Below are 22,418 nucleotides of genomic sequence, written 5' to 3'. Positions count from 1 at the left end.
CCCACAGATGGAGGGATTCTGCTCACTGTTATATTACAAGTATTTAGAAGCTTCTGTTTTTTATCTTAATAGAATCAAATACTTTATTTCACTTACTGTTTAATATGTTCTGTCATGGAAGCATTTCCTTTGTATTGTGGGAGCTTAGATGTGCAGTCCAGAAATAGCATCAGAATATGATTACTAACTATAACATCCTGGAGATACTGCTTTGTCTGAAATTTTTGATTGTAACTGCGCAAAAGTAGAAGGAATAAATATTTCAGCTCTTCAGTCATTGCAATTTCCACTGCAAAAATAAAAAAGTTCTGCATATTAGTATACTGTTACACACACACACACACACACACACACACACACACACACACACACACAAAACCTAAATAATCACAGTTTAAAATGATTATTTACACAACAATGACTTTTTTTCTTTTTTCTGTATCTATCTATACACAAATACACACTAACAATTATTATAATGAGCATATTCAACAATGAATCAATGGTGACATAAAAATATGGCATAAAACCATGCACATTCTGGCAGAAGGTAAGTAACTTAGGAGTAAAGGAGATCAGTCACTGAGCAGTAAAAGCATTGAATTGTCAACAGGCACACAAAAAAATGAAAATGTTGCTCTCTGCACACTTACCTTGTGTTACCTGGACACACAATGCAGGGATTGCAGTTTGACAAGTGGACAGAGGTGAAGGGTTATATCAGCTGGGGTGGGTAGCAGGAGAAAGAGGCAGAAAGCAGGAGGAGGGTTTGAGAAGGCATAACTGGTGGCTCAGAGGGAGTCAGCAAGTGTATGGGATAGGAATTCAGGAGGGAGAGGCAGCATGTGCATGGAACAGGATGCAATACGCAAAATCCATAACCAAAGTATGGTGTGATGCACTGTGATAATGACTGGGGTGTTGACTGGGAGTGGATGACAGAACAGAGGAGAGGAGACTGATGGGTAGAAGGAGTGGGTGCAAAGTGCTAGTGAAGATAGAGACTAGGAGGATTACAAGAGAGAAGGACGTGTTACAATAACTTTGATCTGCATAGTTCAGGAAGCTGCTGCTGGAGGAAAGGATCCAGATGTAATAAGTTTTGAAGCAGTCACTGAAATCAAGTATGTGGTGCTCAGCAGTGTGTTCTGTGGGGGGTCAACCCTACTCTTGACCAGTTTGGTGCTGGCCATTGATTCTGGTGGATAGCTGGTTGGTTGTCGTCCCCACAAAAAATACTGTGCAGAAATTGCAGCAGAGCTGGTAATGACATGACAGTTTTCACAGGTGGCTCTGCGTCTGATGGGGTAAGAAAAGTTTGTGACATGACTAGAGCAGGATGTATTGGGTGGATGAATTGGGCAGGTCTTGTACCGTGGACTTCCACTTAGATATGACCTCTGTTGCAAGTACTAGGAGGAGGTGTGTGGCATAGGGATGAGCCAGGATGTTGTGTAGGTTGGGTGTGCAGTGGAATACAATTTTAGGTGAGTCACCCAGTTGCTCCAATCCATGGTGATACTGGGTGAGGAGGGGGGGGGGGGGGGGGGGAGCACTGCTTTGTAACTTGTTAGTATCATCCCACTTATCAGTATGACGTTGCACCTCCAGCCTGGATATGTGCATTTACTCAGTTGAGGATGGAGCTTAAAGCCATAGTATCCTCTTCTGAGGCAATCTGAACCACAAGTGTCCTAACTGGTTCAAAAATGGTTCAAATGGCTCTGAGCACAATGGAACTTAACTTCTGTGGTCATCAGCTTCCTAGAACTTAGAACTATTAAACCTAAGTAACCTAAGGACATCACACACATCCATGCCTGAGGCAGGATTTGAACCTGCGACCAGAGCTGTCGCATGGTTACAGACTGTAGCGCCTATAACCGCTCGGCCACCCCGGCCGGCCGTAACTGATCCTTGATATCGTGGATAATGACACTGAGAAAGCTGCCGTACAAACTAGTGTCACCAATGGTCTATTTGGAGACAGATCTGGGTATCTTGTTGGCCATGTGAGCACCTCAACATCAGTCAAACAGTTCATAGAAGAAGTATGTGCCATGCTTCGATGAGCACTGTCCTGTTGAAAAGTGGCACCACAGTAACATAGCAAAAGAGGTAACACACGAGGATGCAGGATGTTCTTGCCATACTGTTGTGCTGCCAAGGGTTCCCTCAGTCACTACCAGCCATGACCTGAAGTCATAACCAGCTCCCAAGATGGCATCACGGTGTGAGGAACCACTGGATAGCCACAGCCCGTAGTGGTTGAGGAAACTCTGGCAGCACATCAACAGGACAATGCTGGTTCACACAGGTTACATGTCTATAAGAACTCTATCTGTGATGTTGAGGTACTCCTGTGGCCAGTAAGATTGCTAGATCTGTCCTCATTAGAACACATGTGGGATTGTCACAGACAGCAGCTCTGTCCCTGTGCCAGTATCCAGGACAAGTTACAACATCTGTGCACCAGTATGCCTCAGGAGAAACAAGCCAACTGAATTAGTGCATGAATCCAGCCCAGAAGGAATGTGCCATACTGATAAATGTACTCATAGTACCAACTTATTTGTAAATTACTCAGTATTGTAATAACTGCAATAACATCACATAGCCTCTCAACCCATGAAGTTTCATTTCATTTCCTCCTCCCCTTCTAGGTACGTCAATTTTTTGGGAGGCAAGAAGAAGAAAATTTGTTACTTTTTGTGTAGTTACAGTGTAATGGATGATTATTCTACTACGAAGTAATGGCAATTAAGTGAGGTATAATTATGATGAAATACAGTGAACTGTTGAAATATGATGAGAATTATTGTAAACTGAAATGATGACGTTCTGATGGGGTTACTTGTGAATAATGTATGAATGAACAATGACGCTGATGATGATGTACACAGTGATGATGTATTGTAAGAAACATGATAAAGAAGTTATATTTAGGGTTTTTGCTGTCTTTAAATTTACTACAGTATACATTCATAATATCATTAGAAAATGTTGAAAATGGATTAAATGGATTTCTGTGTGATGAAGAAGTAGTAATGCTTGAGTTGCTCTATCACTCTAAACCTTGCAGGAACATATTATCACAGATATTAACACAAGTTCATGAGAAATTGTATCAAAGATTGGAGAAACAAATTGGAAATCATTACTGCAACAGATGTAGAGAATAATTCTTAAAAATAAGGCAGTGAATCTGTTGCTATTAGCACTCTCCATTAAAACAGCATCATGACTGGGTATTTCAACTTTTACATCTTAGCACTAAGCTGTTTAATTTTAAGTATTAATTATGTATGAACTTGCTTACATCTGAAAAGAATTTCTTCCATTCTGTGACCATGTCAATGACACTGAAATTCACATGAATGTACATGTGTTCTAAATATTTACATGGACTTTTGTCATTTTAGTGCTGATACGAGTAATTTCATTCAACATTAGCTCACATCTGTTTCTTTCCAGACTACATGTTCTTATACAGAGAATAATTATGAACTTCAAATAAATGATATGCTAGTGCATCAATATCAGAACATGGTGAATAGTAAACTGTTTAGTGTTAAGTCTTTACTTTTCAAAATACTACTTCTATATTTACAGCCCTGTCAACACGCAAGCAGTGCTGTTTAACTTGGTTTTTACACTGTTTTTGCTCTAATTATATTACATTCTGGCAAAATTATGTACTATTTCTGAAAACATTGACTATCAACTGTACCTGATGCTACACTCCAACATGGAACTAAATAATAAAGCCAGAAGGTGGGAAATGATGAGAGCAGCTAAGAATAAGGACATAGATACAGGAAGGGGAAACCCAGTTGAAACCAAATGTGATGATTATCATAAAACAAAGCCAACTTATTTAAAAAGATATTAAAAGAGTTCATGAAACAGTTCATCATAACTGAAGTAATAAACATTATTATTAAAGCCTAGAGGATCTTCAAAGTGTATTCTGTGGCAAAAGTGCTCCTCAAAAAATAAAAAGTTTTTCCACAAATTTTCTTTACAAACAGAAATTATATGAGTTATATTGGTTCTCACTCCTTTATATACACAGGATGGTCAGAAATAGTCTGAAAAGCTTGTGAAGGTGTAACAGGGGAGGTTGTGATGAGAAATAATTGTTAAGAAAAACATTCAACTGTTCCAGAGTTATTTAGCATTGATGTTAGCCGATCAGATCATCAAGCATGCAAATTCAAGCAGCTTGCCACAGACATTGTCACCAAACTTGTTCTTCATTTGGATTCCTCGTACCAAACAAACATAGCTTTTGATCACCTAGCTTAAATTTATCACTTCTGAAATAGTTACATTTTAACTGGTAATGAACATTTGGACAAGTAGTAACTCACGGACCCATAGAGGTCTGTGCATTACTACATTTTAGCATGTGCAAGTGATTCACTTGGGAGGGCAATGACCTGATTGGCTAATTTCAATGCTAAATAACTTGGAAGCAGCACACTGTAATTATTTCTCAATACAACCTCCCCTGCAACACCCCTACAAGCTTTGCAGTGTTTCTGACCAGCCTGTGTATCATGATTTCATTGCATCCAAACAATTTTATCACGTTTTGCATTCTAATTTACTAATGTTGCTTCATGTTTAGTTGGGCTAAACTAAGTTGTAGGAGCACAGATTATTAGAATGTATATTGCCATTTTCAAAGTTTGTGCTAATTATATTTACAGATTAATGAAATTCATTGAGATTAATCATCACACAGAAAACAATTTTCATTAGTCTCCAGAACAACACAAACACCAACACTTCGCAGGAATGTCTGTAACTGATTATGACCCATGCACAACTCTGTTCAATCTGTGTCGACTCTTTTTACACATATCCTCTTATTCTGGTTCATACATAATCTGCCACAATATCATCTATAAATTTTATGTGTGATATTCTGGAGAAGTGTGTAATGTACCAGACCAAGACTTCTTCAGTTCAGTACATGATACACTTTAATAATGATGCAAGTGAGTATGTATGAATATGTTTCATAAATACAGTTTAACGTTTCATCATTTGTTGAATGTTGTCACTTGTATGTGAAAACAGGGTGTTTATTTCAATTTTTCTGCAGAATTAAAGTGATATAGAATCAGTGTTTCCAAAGCAACACAATACAGAGTACAGTTTCTGTTTTACGGTATATTTTAACATGTAAGAAAAAGCTAATCAATTTGAAATGTATATTTTTGATCTAAGAAGCATGAAAACAGTATTTGTAATTCTATAATTAGTACAAAAATCAATACTATTGAAATTCATTGTTTCAATATCCATAGTTGGCAGTCTAGTTCCTGCATGATCTGTCAAACAATGCTATTCTCTCTCCCAACCTGTACGCTGCTACCTCTTCCCTTTCCCCACCCCCTCCGATTGCTGCTTCTGTAACAATGTGTAAGTGTATTGTAGTTGTGCCTGTGTGCAATTTAACATGTCATCTTTATGGTAAATAGCAGTCTATCTTTTCCTAATATTGCTTATAAATTTTAACTTTAAATCAATTTTGTAGACAGTAAAACAATAATATGTAATATTGTAATTGTTATGATTCCATTTAAAGTGGGGCATTAATGCCCACTGAGAGAGATGAGAGAGTTGATTTTTGGAGTCAGTTTTAGTGTTGAGAAAGAGTTAATGTGTGCAGTCCATTCAAAATTCCAGATTATGTAGATTCACTGAGAAACGTTGCTTTCAAAACAGAAAATATAATGTCAAAATGCATATAAAACAGTCTTAATTATTAATAAAGTTATTTAATTGCATAGATAAAAAATCTACTCCCCAAGTGGCAGTAGAACATACATAGAAAAGGCTGCTGTGATTGGCAAGCTTTTGGAGCCAGTGGCTCCTTCTTCAGGCAGAACGGTTGAAGGGGGAGGAAGAAGGGTGAAGGGAAAAGACTGGAGAGGCCTAAGAAAAGGGGAAGATTTTGGCAAAGTCACCCAGAACTGGTAAGTTTCCCCTGACACACAGTTCTGGGTGACTTTCCCAAAATCTACTCCTTTTCCTAGACCTCCACAGTCCTTTACTTCACCCTTCTTCTTTCCCCTTCAATCTTTCTGCTTGAAGAAGAGCCAGTGGCTGTGAAAGCTTGCCAATCACAACAGCCTTTTTTATGTGTGTGTTCTGCTACCACTTAGTGAGTAGATTTTTTATCCACCCATTCAAATAGTCTTAATTATTTGGTGAAGTGCACTAACTATGTCCCACATGCATCAGTATCCATGTTAGCTTTCTCCAGCAAACAATTACTGACATCTCATTATAGACATGAAGACCAAGAGATAAGTATCTGAAATATAGCCACCTGACACAAAAGATTTGCTGTTTATAATATGCATCAAAAAGCTGCAGAAGCAAAATACAAATGGTTAAAGATTTTTATGCCTGATTACCTCACTCCTTCATGTGCCACATTAGAACTGAGTGGATAGTGTAAATTATGTCTCCTTCTAGTATTATATTTATGTGTTCACAGTGTAATTAACGGTTGTCAACAAGCTTCATAAGACTGGAAATGAGATGTGAGGTTGTTGTCAATGTGTTCAACTGTTTACAGAGCTGTCCACAAGATGTTCTCAAGTAGACACCATATATTATCATTATCACACACTTCTCTGCACCAAACACCTTTTTTTTTCAGTTAAGCTGTATTCCACTGTATGATCCCATTAGACATTAAAATAAATCAACATTTTTACATTTGTAACTCCAAAATCTGATATTATCAGCTGTATGATAGTTGCAGAGCAAAGATGTTTAAGAAAATCGTAACATGTGACTTTCATTTCAGATCCTTATCAATACAAACACTTACGCATGTAGAACATTGTGTGTCCTTTCTTTATTTGCCCTTATGCATCATTTCTAATGGTATGGTCAGGCCTAGTTCAGTACTGAATTGCACGAATTGTGCTTTATCTAAATTTAGTGACAGTACATTTGCAGAGAAAAAGTTATGACAGTCTGCTGGCAAATGGCACACACTGCGTTCTTTACAGACCAACTAAGCTGCTAGTCAGTTTGCTCATTTTCTCTCATTCCTCCAGTACCTAACAACCAACAAGGAAAGGAGGGAACAGGATAAGAGCTGGGAAGGGAAAAACAGGTGGATGCATTTGCAGAGGATGGCACACAACAAGGGTGAGAAGACATGAACAGGGAGGAGGTGATGGCACAGAGGCGGTGGAAACTGTTAGGTGGACGGTGTGGAGACAATAGGCTACTGTACGTTGAGGCTGGGATAATTTTGGGAGCCACACATTTTTTGTAAGGATAAATCCCATCTGTGCAATTCAGAACAGCTGGTGTTGGACAGGAGGATCAAGATGGCATGGGTTGTGAAACAGCCATTGAAATGAAGCATGGTACGTTCAGTCACATGTTGTGGTACAGGGTGGTCAAACATGCTCTTGGCCACAGTTTGGTGGTGGCCATTCATCCTGGTGGACAGCTGGTTAGTCACAACACCAACATAAAAAGTAGTGCAATGATTGCTGGAGAGCTGGTATATGACATGGATACTTTCACAGGTGACTCAATCTCTGATGAGATAGGATAAGCCTTTGACAGGACTTGAGAGGGAAGTGCTGGGTGGGTGGATTGGGCAGGTCTTGCACCTAGGTCTATCCCTGTGGGAATGGGTTGGGACTGGGAGTGGCATAGGGGTGGACTGGGATGTTGTGGACGTTGGGTGGGTGACAGAACACCACTTTAGTAGGGGTGGGAAAGATTTTGGGTAGGATGTCTCTTATTTCAGGTCATAATGATAGGAAATCAAACCCCTGATGAAGGATGTGGTTTGATTATTCCATTCCAGGGAAGAATTGGATGACAAAGGGGGCACTCATTTGTAGTTCGTTCTTGGGGGATTTGGGGTGTGTGGGGAAATGGAAAATTTGTGGACTAGGTCTGGAGGACAGTATCTGTCTGTGAAGACACTGGTGAGACCTTCAGCACACTGAGCAAGGAAGTTCTTGTCACTGCAGATATGCCATTCTTAGGTGGCCAGCCTGTATGGGAGGGATTTTTTGATGTGGAAGGGATAGCAGATGTCGAAACGCAGGTATTGTTGGTGGATGGTGGGTTTAATGAGGACAGAGGTGTTAATGGAGCAATCAGAGAGGTGGTGGTCCTCACCCCCCATGGCACCTTCCTGGACATTGACCTCCCTGTGAAAGACCCTGGTGGAAGATATGCCCAATCCACCCTCCCAACACTTCCTACTCCTGTCCTTTCACAGATTTATCCTATCCCATCAGAGGTCAGGCCTCATCTGAAACCAAGCCATGTCATATACCAGCTTTGTTGCAATCATTGCACTACATTTTATATTCGTATTATGACCAATCAGTTATCCACCATGATGCACGACCAGCACTAAAAAGCAGCCAACAGCATGATACACCACCCTTTGGCATAATAAGCAACTGAACATAAAATGCTTGATTTCAAAGGCTGTTTCAGATGGAAGTTATCCTTACAACACATTCCCTGCTCCCAAAACTATTCTGTCTGGCCTCAGCCTACAGTAATGTACTGTCACCACACCCTCCATCCAACAGTTTCCACTCCCTCTGTCTTATCAGCTCTTCCTTATTCATGTCTTCTCTCCCACAATGTGTGCCGCTCTGTATCAACACATCCACCCATCTTTCCCCTTCCTTGCTCCTCTCCCTTGCACCTGCCCCCCCCCCCCTCCCCCCCAACCACACTGTTCACCTCCTAGCTACAGCACCTGACAGTCTTCTCATGCCTCCATATAGTCCCGCACACTCCACAAGAAAGTACTCTTCTCTCACTCCACCAATACCCTATTATCCCACCCCTTCCCTGTCCCACTCCTGATTGCCACGCAGCATGACAGTTGCATTCCAGTCCGAGCTGACATACATTGCAGTGATGTGTGCTTGCTTGTCTGTGAATATGCATATGTGTGAGTTTTCTTTTCTGAAGAAGGCTTTGTTGACCAAGAGCTAAATGTGTAATAGTCTTTTTGTTGTATGTGTCTGAAGCTCAGTGTGTTATCTTTATAGTGAGTAGCATCCTATATTTTTCCTTATACTGCAGACCTAAAAAGTATTTTCTCCATTAGCCCATAATGGCAGTATAAGGCCACTAAATTAATGCAGGAAGTGGTGAAACCAGGAAAACCTTCCAATGAATATGAAATGCTTACTAATAACAAATGACAGACATCCACACAACTACTTAGTAGATGTTAAATAAAGATATAGACAACGTTTCAACTAGTGATTAACATGTAACAAAATAATCATACTAAAAAAAAATGACAATTTTATGTGTAATTATGCCATGTTAGGTTGCTCTGTATTATAACATATTATGTGTATCCAGAGGCATAGAACATATATACTTAAATAAAGCATATGGTGATAGCATTTATGGGTTATGTCTGGAGGCCAATAAATGAATAACAAAAGTTCATCATTTATAACCTGGGTTAACAATATTATATTGGTATAAAACAACACAATGTGGAACATGGAAAAAACTTAAGTTCAGCATATTCACTATTAGAAATAATCTCTACAAGAATATTTGTTTTTAAGAAAAGAAATCATTTATATCTCATTACTTCACAGACATGCTGTCACAGAATAAAAGGTACAACAGCATGCCATCTCATTAAATCTATGTTTTAAATGATAGATTTCAATGTTGAAAGTTGATAATCAATACTTGACTTTAATCATGTCTTGTGCCGTATTACACTGACTTACCTAATATGATTGTAAAATGACGCATGGGTTAATACACAACTCATCAATTAACTAAGCCATTGGTACATAGCACATCTTGAGGTTGAGGAAGTTTTTCTTGTGATCTGTACCAGCCACATAGTCTACATGGTTAAACTAGGAACTTTCTCTCTGTCATACATAATATTCCAATTTTGTGCAATTGGTAGTCATTGAAGCCTGATCTGAATTTAAAGTAATAGAGAACTAGCACTTTTGATTGGCTTCATCTTGGTGGGATCTCTAGGTTTTCCAAACATGTTCCTGGTCATGACCAGCCAAATTCCGCAAGGTTTTTGATATTTGTCATGATCCACGTGGGGACATTATGCTTATCAAATTCGATGAAGGTGCCACCCCTCCCTCCAATCCCCCAAAATCCATCAGACACTTTACAATTAACTCTTGTCATGAAACTTCCTGGGAGATTAAAATTGTGTGTCAGACCAATACTCAAACTCGGGACCTTTGCCTTTCGCGCAAGTGCTCTCCCATCTGAGCTACCCTAGCACGTATCACACCCCATCCTCACAGCTTTACTTCTGCCAGTACCTCGTCTCCTACTTGCCAAACTTCACAGAAGCTCTCCTGTGAACCTGCAGAACTAGCACTTCTGAAAGAAATGATATGTGGAGACGGCTTAGCCACAGCCTGTGGGATGTTTCCAGAATTAGATTTTCACTCTGCAGAGGAGTGTGCGCTGATATGAAACTTCCTGGCAGATTAAAACTGTGTGCCGGGCCGAGACTCTAACTTGAGACCTTTTCCTTTCGCGGGCAAGTGCTCTACCATCTGAGCTACCCAAGCACGACTCACGTCCCTTCCTCACAGCTTTACTTCCACCAGTACCTCGTCGCCTACTTTTGCAGGAGAGCTTCTGTGAAGTCTGGAAGTAGGAGACGAAGTACTGGCGGAAGTAAAGCTGTGAGGACGGGGTGTGAGTGGTGCTTGCGTAGCTCAGATGGTAGAGCACTTGCCAGCAAAAGACAAAGGTCCCAAGTTTTAATCTGCCAGGAAGTTTCATATCAGCGCACACTCCGCTGCAGAGTGAAAATCTCGTTCTGAACTCTTGTCATTCCCTCCCAATGCAAGAACAAGATTTAATTCACAACACTGGTCCATACTGTACGCTGAAGTGAGTGACATTACCTGTACAACTTAGTTTGACAAGTCAATAATCAAAATTCTCACTATCTATTAATCTGAAGTGGCTAATTTTATTTCATAGGCAGAAAGTCTCCTCAATTTAGTGACCTTAATCTCAGACAAGGCATTCAACGCAGAGAAAATATCACATACAGAAAAAAATGGACTTGGCATCCCATATGAATTTTCCATGCTTTTCATATTTTGGTAATTTTTCCAAGTTATATACTTATATTTAAATAGGATTTTTATAAATAAACCCATGGGATATGGATATGAGTAACTACTTACACTGCAATTGCAGAAGATAGTCCCTGTCCTCAGGGCTTAAATGTGATATTTTTTTGTATGTTTCCAAAGCTTGAATAAATTCACGAATTGCAGTCACCACCTGTCAGAGGACAAAAATGCTGAATTTATTAGATGCGTTTTGCAAACTATCTATGAGAACATACAAAACAATGGTACATATTTAAACACAATACAAGTTTCAATTACAGGAGTTATTAAACCATCATCAGTGCGAAAAAGGTCACTACTACTACTACTACTGTTACTGCTACTAATAATAATTCATGAATTGGAGAGGATTGAAAAACTATTATAAAATTGAACCATTAAACTTTATAAGATAATTATGAGAAAAAGTAAGAATACAGAAACTGTATTGTCAGAAGAAAGAAAAAATGATAATGTGGGAAAAGGCAAGACAATACTGCCAAAGTGGGAAATAATGCAAAGAAGAGGAACAGAAACTGTTGATCAATATGATTGGGGGGCAGGAATGACAATGATCACTTAGGCTTTCAGCCAAGGGGCCATTTGGCCTGTCCATGCACAGGCTGATGTTACTGAGGTGATGCCAGGTGTCTGGCAACCAGAGAGGCTAGTGTCCCTCCACACAGCTATAACATCGGTTTGGTTTTTTGAAACCAATGACCACTGCATCCTCTGCAGTTTCAGGAATAACATTTTGAGGAATTTATGAATTAGCTACTAACAGAATCCAGAAATTTCCACCACTTGACAGTCCTGTGCTCAAGCGAGCTATTTGTATTTGATCATCATGTTCAGTTTAAATGATTTGGGAAGCAAAAGACGATCTAAGTCAGGAGTGGGTAGAAGATTACTTGGAACCAATGTCTGTATGATGCAAGTGTAATGTTTTAATCAATGCATAATCTTACATAATATTTAATTTACAGGCATACTAAAAGTATCCAGCATGTCCTTTACTTCATCCTTTGCTAAAAGTTTTACAAAATGAGAACAGGAATGCCTCAATAAAGTATAGGATTGGTGATCTGTCAGGCTATCACATTTTGCCTGATGTCTTCTCTTGACTCAAATCATGCGCCTTTCAGGGGCCTTTTCAGCTAGGAAAATAGCCGAAAGTCACACAGAGTTGGAGTCCTTTTTGCATTGTCTAGCATTTCTTCTGCTATTTCCAGACAGAGTTGCTTGTTCTCCATTATCAGCACCAACGGTATGAATTTTGCAGACATTACACTCATGCACAAATCTCTGATCAAACCGAATGTCCAATCCAATAGTTGCTCCTCCATTGTTTGTAAGTTTTTGCAGTGTGGTACAATAGCCTTCTGTGACCAAAGTATGCACTAGCTCAATGACATTGTCATACAGGCTTGCTGGGGGTCTGCCTGGACACATTTCACCGTCAAGTGACATGTGGCCATTTTTGATGTGGTTGTGCCACTCCTTTCTCCATGAGTTAGTCATAGCTTCATCTCCAAAACCCTTTTGAAATCATGTCAATGTTTTCCACTGGGATAGCCCTAAGCATGTGCAAAAATCATATGCAATTTGCTGCTCAGTTTGTTCTGTCATTTTACAGCAGCTTACTAGAATCTGATGAGTGTTCACTACATGTCCTCACTCATAGGAAGATAGCCAGCAACTGACACTTTCTGTTAGCAGGATAAACTTCACAGCTTTGTGTGAATTTCCTGCACCATATCTCCACAAAAAAAGTCTCCAGTGCTTCATTTATGTGGAAAAGAAGAAGGTTTGAAAGTTTTTGTATGCTCCTATAATATATCATGAAAGGCGTATGGTAAGCTAATATATTAATACCCCATTATCAGAGACTGTTTCAAGGAGAGATGCTGAATGTTTCAAACAGAACATCAACAATCTCTTACAGGACATGCGGGAGCAAGATTCAAGAAACCGGCTAAGCCTATGGAACACACTTTAAATATCAGTTCTGAAATTAAGACAGCCTCCAAGTACGTACAAAAATAGATAGTGGAATACAATGTGTAATAATGTTATAGTGGGCTGACTCAAAGTGTGGACTCAGTTAAACAGACACTGAACAACTGATTGATGGGCATCTCTCCAGAAGACTCAGAAAATTGCCTCTCCAGAATAATCTACAAAAGAAAATGAGCTGCTGCCTCCTCCTTAAAGCCAGTGCCTCTGTTGTGTTAGTGGTTAATTTCTATTTGACCTCTCCATCTCTGACTTGGTTTACTTATTGATCTTCATCATTATTTTAAGAATTTTATTTTCATGAGCTTATGACAAAAAGAAAGCTCATAGATATAGAAGAAGACTGCTTCAAAAACAACACCAAACACCATGAATTTGAGCAGACATTTAAGGAGAGTCTGTCTGGTTACCAGACATAAATACTACATTTCCATTGAGCAGGCAGATAATGAGAAATGAACACCAGAGAAAATTGAATGATACTGGTTGACTACTTCTAAGTCTTGCTCAACTATGATACCGTATTTACTCGAATCTAAGCCACACTTTTTTTCTGGTTTTTGTAATCCAAAAAACCACCTGCAACTTAGAATCGAGTGCAAAGCAAGCGGAAGTTCTGAAAAATGTTGGTGGGTGCCGCCATAACTAACTTCTGCCGCCAAATACATGTAGCGCTACACAGGCATGCTTTGTAGGCACAAAGATAAATACTGGCACCAAATCCTCTGCATCAGTAAATAAATTTTATTAAAATGTGGAAGACGAGCTTTTTTCTCTGCCCCGAGTTTCGACCACTGCATTTTCATACATTATCCAACAAAGTAAATACAAATTCCGCATTGTTCATCTTCGAATGTAGCAGCATTTAAATGTACTACGAAAATCCGATGGTGACTGGCAAGACTGTTTGGGGTGTTTGTCAATGTGGCCAACTTTACTCATCAATATGGCCAACTCTATGTTCTGATTTTTTTCCTACCTGTGAGAAGAGATGGTTGCTAATAGGGACTTTTATGAATTGTGAATCACATGCAGTATTCTCTTCACCACAAGAATAATATGAATATAAACATTTTGCCATGTATTGTTTTGTGTTTGCTGCTATCTCATTTAAATCCTGTCTGCTTAATAAACTACGAAATTAGAGTGAGACAACAGCAAACACGGAAGAATATACATATCATGTTTATATTCGTATTATTCTTATGCCTAATAATGATACAGTCAGAAATTAAGCACAGCAATTGACTAGATTTTTAAATCTAAGATGACTCTAATTTCTGTGCAGAATGTAATGTACTAAAGAGGCGCCTGCAAAGATTTTTAAACTGAGAAAATTTTTCGCTAACCTCTTGTTCAGAACATCTTCTATCATATGCAGTCTATTATTTGGTTGTTGTTGATCATTACCAAAGAAAGCAGCAGTGTAAGTAACATTTTTTTTTTTTAAAATTGTAAGCGGCATTAACACGCACAAAAGCAAGCCATGCCACGAGCGGTGACAGGCCGTAAATACGCACTATCATAATGCGACGAACAATGCATGACACAGTACAGAAATGAATTTTCAGCTTAGAGTGACGTAAACACCTATAACAAAGAAAACAGCACTTATCAGATGAAAGAGAAATAAGCAACCAATTCAAACCAGACGAAGCACGAGAAAAAGGAAGGGTACCCGTATAAATACGGATGAAGCGCCTGACGCATAACAATGGCTACCTGGTAAAGCTTAACTGCTAAGCTTATGACTAAAACCAAACTACTGTAGCTGTATCGTCATTCATTCGACCTAAATTGTGTTTCATATTACAATGGACCAACTTTGTTTCGATTTGGAGATGCGGCCTAAAACTTCTCTCCCCCTTGAATTTCGAGTCTCAAATTTCAGGTGCAGCTTAGATTCGGGAAAAAACACAACACCACCACCACCACCTAATAAGCGTTCTACATTTAATTTACACTCCGCAAGCCACCCAACGGTGTGTCGTGGAGGGCGCTTTACGTGCCACTGTCATTACCTCCCTTTTCTGTTCCAGTCACCTAGGGTTCGTGGGAAGAACAACTGTTTGAAAGCCTCTGTGCGCGCTCAAATCCTTCTAATTTTACATTCGTGATCTCCTCGGGAGGTGTAAGTAGGGGGAAGCAATATATTCAATACCTCATCCAGAAACGCACTCTCTCGACACCTGCCAAGCAAGCTACACCGTAATGCAGAACGCCTCTCTTGCAGAGTCTGCCACTTGAGTTTGCTAAACTTCTCTGTAACGCAATCACGGTTGCCAAATAACCCTGTGACGAAAAGCGCCACTCTTCTTTGGATCTTCTCTATCTCCTCCGTCAACACGATCTGGTACGGATCCCACACTGACGAGCAATACTAAGGTATAGGTCGATGAGTGTTTTGTAAGCCACCTCCTTTGTTGATGGACTACATTTTCTAAGGACTCTCCCAATGAATCTCAACCTGGCACCCCCCTTACCAACAATTAATTTTATATGATCATTCCACTTCAAATCGTTCCGCACGCATACTCCCACATATTTTACAGAAGTAACTGCTACCAGTGTTTGTTCCGCTATCATATAATCATACAATAAAGGATCCTTATTTCTATGTATTCACAATACATTACATTTGTCTATGTTAAGGGTCAGTTGCCACTCCCTGCACCAAGTGCCTATCCGCTGTAGATCTTCCTGCATTTCGCTACAATTTTCTAATGTTGCAAGTTCTCTGTATACTACAGCATCATCCGCGAAAAGCTGCATGGAACTTCCGACACTATCTACTAGGTCATTTGTATATATTGTGAAAAGCAATGGTCCCATAACACTCTCCTGTGGCATGCCAGAGGTTACTTTAAAGTCTGTAGACATCTCTCCATTGATAACAACAAGCTGTGTTCTGTTTGCTAAAAACTCTTCTATCCAGCCACACAGCTGGTCTGATGTTCCATAGGCTCTTACTTTGTTTATCAGGCGACAGTGCGGAACTGTATCGAACGCCTTCCGGAAGGCAAGGAAAATAGCATCTACCTGGGAGCCTGTATCTAATATTTTCTGAGTCTCATGAACAAATGAAGCGAGTTGGGTCTCACATGATCGTTGTTTCCGGAATCCATATTGATTCCTACAGAGTAGATTCTGGGTTTCCAAAAACGACATGATACTCGAGAAAAAAACATGTTCTAAAATTCTACAACAGATCGACGTCAGAGATATAGGTCTATAGTTTTGCACATCTGCTCGACGACCCTTCTTGAAGACTGGGACTACCTGTGCTCTTTTCCAATCATTTGGAACCTTCCGTTCGTCTAGAGACTTGCGGCACACGGCTGTTAGAAGGGGGCAAGTTCTTTCGCGTACCCAGTGTAGAATCGAATTGCTATCCCGTCAGGTCCAGTGGACTTTCCTTTGTTGAGTGATTCCAGTTGCTTTTCCATTCCTTGGACACTTATTTTGATGTCAGCCATTTTTTCATTTGTACGAGGATTTAGAGAAGGAACTGCAGTGTGGTCTTCCTCTGTGAAACAGCTTTGGAAAAAGGTGTTTAGTATTTCAGCTTTACGCGTGTCATCCTCTGTTTCAATGCCAACATCATCCTGGAGTGTCTGGATATGCTGTTTCGAGCGACTTACTGATTTTACATAAGACCAGAACTTCCTAGGATTTTCTGTCAAGTCGGTACATAGAATTTTACTTTTGAATTCACTGAACGCTTCACACATAGACCTCCTTACGCTAACTTTGACATCGTTTAGCTTCCGTTTGTCTGAGAGGTTTTGGCTGCGTTTAAACTTGGAGTGGAGCTCTCTTTGCTTTCGCAGTAGTTTCCTAACTTTGTTGTTGAACCACGATGTGTTTTTCCCGCCCCACACAGTTTTACTCGGCACGTACCTGTATAAAACGCATTTTACGATTGCCATGAACTTTTTCCATAAACACTCAACATTGTCAGTGTCAGAACAGAAATTTTAGTTTTGATCTGTTAGGTAGTCTGAAATCTGCCTTCTATTACTCTTGCTAAACAGATAAATCTTCCTCCCTTTTTTTATATTCCTATTAACTTCCATATTCAGGGATGCTGTAACGGCCTTATGATCACCGATTCCCTGTTCTGCACTTACAGAGTCAAAAAGTTCAGGTCTGTTTCTTATCAGTAGGTCCAAGATGTTATCTCCACGAGATGGTTCTCTGTTTAATTGCTCGAGGTAATTCTCGGATAGTGCACTCAGTATAATGTCACTCGATGCTCTGTCCCTACCACCAGTCTTCAACATCTGAGTGTCCCAGTCTATATCTGGTAAGTTGAAATCTCCACCTAAGACTATAACATGCTGAGAAAATTTATGTGAAATGTATTCCAGATTTTCTTTCAGTTGTTCTGCTACTAATGCTGCTGAGTCGGGAGGTCGGTAAAAGGAGCCAATTAGCTTGGTTGTTGAGTGTAACCTCCACCCATAATAATTCACAGGAACTATCCACTTCTACTTCACTACAGGATAAACTACAACTAACAGCGACAAACGTGCCACCACCGGTTGCATGCAATCTATCCTTTCTAAACACTGTCTGTGCCTTTGTAAAAATTTCGGCAGATTTTATCTCTGGCTTCAGCCAGCTTTCTGGTGAACACAACATTATTACTGAGATATGGAAGATGGCAAGAGGGGAACTCATAAAAGTAATACAAACATGTTTAACAGAGAACTGGTGCACTGAAATGATTGCAGTGGACTTTAAATGTGCATTTATACATCCACCTGATGATAAAAGTGATAAGGCAGATCTGAATGACTACAGAGGCTTATCTCTTTTGCTGGTCACATACAAAATTCTTTCTAAAGCTCATCTAAACCACTTGGATCAATAAACTGACACCTGATGGACGTTTACCAAGTAGGATTATAGAAGAACAAATACAGAATTTGAAGAAGATGTTAAGTTTCTCACAAATGTAGCAGCACAACTGTGACCTTCATAGACTTCAAGAAGGCACACAACTCTGCCAATAGTCAGTGATTTTGGCAGTCTAGAATGCCATGAGTGGACAAGAAGGGTGAACTCTTGCAAATACAAACTCAAAAGTAAAATTCCTTGGTGAAATCTTTTGACAAATGTATAAGTGTTCCATTTGTTGTTTAACGCCGTTCTGCATAAAGTTATAAGAGAATGGGAAAAGATGTCAAAGGCATAAACATCAGAAGGTCTATGTGTAAAATCAATGTTAAAAGCTTTGCCTTCAAGCAGTCATCACTAAGACTGAAGAGGAAACTAAATATGCCACAGAAATTCTACATAACATAATGGAAAAGGCCGGGATCCAGATATCTCATGAGAATACCTATTACACAGAAAATGGCATTAATACACCTGGAAAATTCTATTAAAGATGAAATACGGAGTGATTTTACAGGTATCCTCTCTCAAACAGAATAAGAGCTCATATTATCATTAGCATTGGACAGTAACAAAAACTTAGAAAGAGCTGTAAAACAAACTTACAAAGAGCTGTAAAACTGCAAAAGGCATTCTGAATCATGCAAAATTACTATAGTCAAAAATTATACTGCTCAATGGAAAATTCTGACATACAAGACAGTTCTTTTACCAGATGTAGTAAACGTATTAGGGACCACTGCTGTTGAACTTGTAGAAATTGAAAAATGTGAGTGAAAAATTTTTAGGAAAATATATGCCCGCCAGAAGAAAACATACACTGTAGTGAAAAAACTCATGAGATATTGATATACAAATATACAGTTGATGGCAGGATGTACACACAAGGTATAAAAGGTATAAAAGGACAGCACACTGGTGGAGCTGTAATTTATACTTGGGTGCCCATGTGAAATGGTTTCTGGCATGATAATGGCAGCATGATTGGAATTAACAGACTCTGAACGTGGAATGGTAGTTGGAGTTAGATGCATGGGACAGTCCATTGTTAGGGAATCTAATATTCCAAGATCCACAGTGTCAAGAGTGTGCAGAGATTACCAAATTTCAGACATTTTAGGCATTACCTCTCATCACTGAAAACACAGTTGCTGACGGCCTCCACTTAACGACTGATAGCTGGGGAATTTACGTAGAGTTGTCACTGCTACCACACAAGCAACCCTGCATGAAATAATCACAGAAATCAATGTGGAAGATTCAATGAAAGTATCTGTTAGGACAGTGCGGTGAAATCTGATGCTAATGGGCTATGGCAACAAATGACCAACATGGGTCCCCTTGCTAGTAGCATGACATTGCCTGCAGCGTCTCTAGTTGGCTCATGACCATATCGGTTGGACCGCAGATAACAGGAAAACTGTGATCTGCTAAGATGAGTTCCCGTTTCAGTTAGTAAGAGCTGATGGTATGGTTCTAGTGTGGTGCAGACCCCATGACGCCATGGACCGAAGTTGTCAACAAGGCACTGTGCGGGCTGGTGGTGGCTACATAATGGTGTGGACTGTCTTTACATGGAATGGACTGGTTCCTCTGGTCCAACTGTCTTATCATTGACTGTAAATGGTTACATTCAGCTGCTTGGAGACCATCTGCAGCCATCCATGGGCTTCCTGATCCCAAAAAAAACATGGATGACGATGCACCAAACCACCAGACCACAATTATTTACCATTGGTTTGAAGAATATTCTGGGCAGTTTCAATGAATGATTTGGCCACCCAGATCACTCAACATGAATCTCATCAAATATTTATGGGACTGTACAGAGTAAGAAACACACACAACTTTAGTTCAATTTACAAACGTGAAGTATAAATAATGCAGCACAAAAAACACTGCAGAAAGGCAAAAACTGCCAAGCGCATACACGAATCAAAATCTTTCACTGTCAACCACTGCTAGCAAGGGGGCAAGAAGAAGAATAAATAAAGAAACACCAATAACCACAGAAGATGCTTTATAAATAAAAGCAAAATGCAACTGGTGTAATTCACTTTAATTAAATTCCCATAAGCTCAAGGTAGATAACCAACAGTAACTGATTCTATGTTCATATTAAAAGGATGAACAACAATAAACTCAAAAAGGACTAGCACACTATTAATTTAAAGAAGGTCAAAATCAGTTTGTTAGAAGAAATTAGGGAAAATTTACAAGATATGGACAGAAGAAATGACAATATATCGTCTTGTCTTTGGGACAGCAAAACCAAGACGATGATTCATGGAGAAGTTTAAAAAGTAGAAATGGCCAGAAGAAGAACATCACGGTGAATTCTTGAAGATAATTTGTTACATAAGAGAGCAAAAAGCCAGCAAAGTGTTAAACAAACAACAACCCACGTATGCACAGCTATTTTGAGTTTGAAAACTTCCTGAAAGATTACAACTGTGTGCCACATTGGGCCTCAAACATAGGCATTTGCCTTTTGCAGGCCCATTCTAGTAACTGAGCTAACCAAGCATGACTCACAACCCACCCTCACAGCTTTACTTCCATTAATGCCCCCCTCATCTCCTACTTTCAAAACTTCACTGAAGTTCTCCTACATATGTTGTGGGACTAGTACTTCTGGAATAAAGAATATAAAAGAGAAATATCTTGGACACAGGGAGGAAGATTCAGTCAGAATACTACTTCACACTACGCGAACTTACAACAGCAAACAAATTACAAAGAAAGCTGCTACTTCCTCAGTTATATCAAACTAGTAACCCTCCTCCCCCCGATTCCTTATGGAATCAAACTCTCAGGCATGAAACAGCTTTCAGCTGCTAATCTACGTCTTCTCTATATTTTTTCTTCCTGGAATGCTAGTCCTGAAAGGTATGCAGGAGAACTTCTGTTGAGTTTGGAATCTAGGATATGAGTGATCACTTGCCTGTGAAAGGCAAAGGTTACATATTTGAGTCCCATCCTGGCACTTAGTATTAATCTGCCAGGAAGTTTCAAATCAGTGCAGCAGCCAGAATGCCAATCTAGCCAGAATGCCAGTCTACTATTTCTGATATGTGTCGTGGTGATGAACATATTGACACATTTCACAATTCTCTGTGTTTTGCGTATCAAATAATTTAGAATAAAGAGGGACATAGTTGTTGGTATTTTTAGTCCCCATATTCATGTCTGCCCCCCCCCCCCCCCCTCACTCCTCAAAGTAACTCACTATAGCAGAGCTCCATCTATTAACTGATTAACAAAAAAGGCATAGTATGCATTGAGCAATTGCTTGTCACTAACTATGTAATAAATACACAACATGTGTACAAATATAACAGATATGATTGCTCTCGGGTAAGTTCATGCCAAAATGAATTCTAAGAAGTTAGCAGAAGCATACTCATTGCTTCACCATTAATAGACAAACTGAAGAGAATTTCTATAGTTCTTCATCATCACCAAATAATTAATTCTACATTACATTATGGTTCAAATAAAATAGAAAGAATCTTCCACATGGGAAAAATATATTAAAAACAAAGATTCCAAGACTTACCAAGCGGGAAAGTGCCGGTAGATAGGCACAATAAATAAAACACACAAACACACACACAGAATTTCTAGCTTTCGCAGCCGACGGTTGCTTCTTCAGGAAAGAGGGAAGGAGAGGGAAAGACGAAAGGATGTGGGTTTTAAGGGAGAGGGTAAGGAGTCATTCCAATCCAGGGAGTGGAAAGACTTACCTTAGGGGGAAAAAAGAACAGGTGTACACTCGCACACACACACATATCCATCCGCACATACACAGACACAAGCAGACTTAAAACCCACATCCTTTCGTCTTTCCCTCTCCTTCCCTCTTTCCTGAAGAAGCAACCGTCAGTTGCGAAAGCTAGAAATTCTGTGTGTGTGTTTGTGTGTTTTATTTACTGTGCCTATCTACCAGCGCTTTCCCGCTTGGTAAGTCTTGGAATCTTTGTTTTTAATATATTACATTATGGTTCCTGTGAGATGATCCCCACTTTGCATTTATAACACTATTAAGTCTTTTCCAGCTGTAACAAATGTAGTGTCAGCTGCATAGAGTGTGGACTTACACAATATAATACTAAGCAAGTCATCGACACAGATTATAAAATGTAAAGAGCTTTTGACAAACCCCATTTTTTTGACATCTGAACATGTTATCTCAAACTATTGAACTATACTTTTTTTTCTCTCACTCAGATATGGTCTGATAAAAGAATGTTCTAAACCTGTAACCCAGTAATAGCAGAACTATTCCCCCTGTAGAATTCAGTGAATGATGGAACCAAATGCCTTTCTGAGATG

The 22,418-nt window shown here is 39.5% G+C and overlaps 1 protein-coding gene across 4 annotated transcripts in view; it reads right to left on the bottom strand.

Annotated features, from left to right (window-relative positions):
* Positions 1–22,418, bottom strand: part of LOC126322318 (protein timeless) — a 383,108-nt gene that overhangs the window by 91,834 nt on the left and 268,856 nt on the right. For all 4 annotated transcript variants that reach the window (XM_049994282.1, XM_049994284.1, XM_049994280.1 and 1 more), the window contains 2 exons: positions 11,238–11,337; positions 97–289 (listed from right to left, as the gene is read on the bottom strand). In XM_049994282.1, the coding sequence (XP_049850239.1) occupies positions 97–289; positions 11,238–11,337 (293 nt within the window). The remainder of the gene's footprint in view (positions 1–96; positions 290–11,237; positions 11,338–22,418) is intronic.

Source organism: Schistocerca gregaria, chromosome 2 (genome assembly GCF_023897955.1).
Source record: "Schistocerca gregaria isolate iqSchGreg1 chromosome 2, iqSchGreg1.2, whole genome shotgun sequence".
Classification (NCBI taxonomy): domain Eukaryota; kingdom Metazoa; phylum Arthropoda; class Insecta; order Orthoptera; family Acrididae; genus Schistocerca; species Schistocerca gregaria.
Note: the sequence above shows the minus strand (reverse complement) of the source record. Positions and strands in the feature narration are given on the sequence as shown.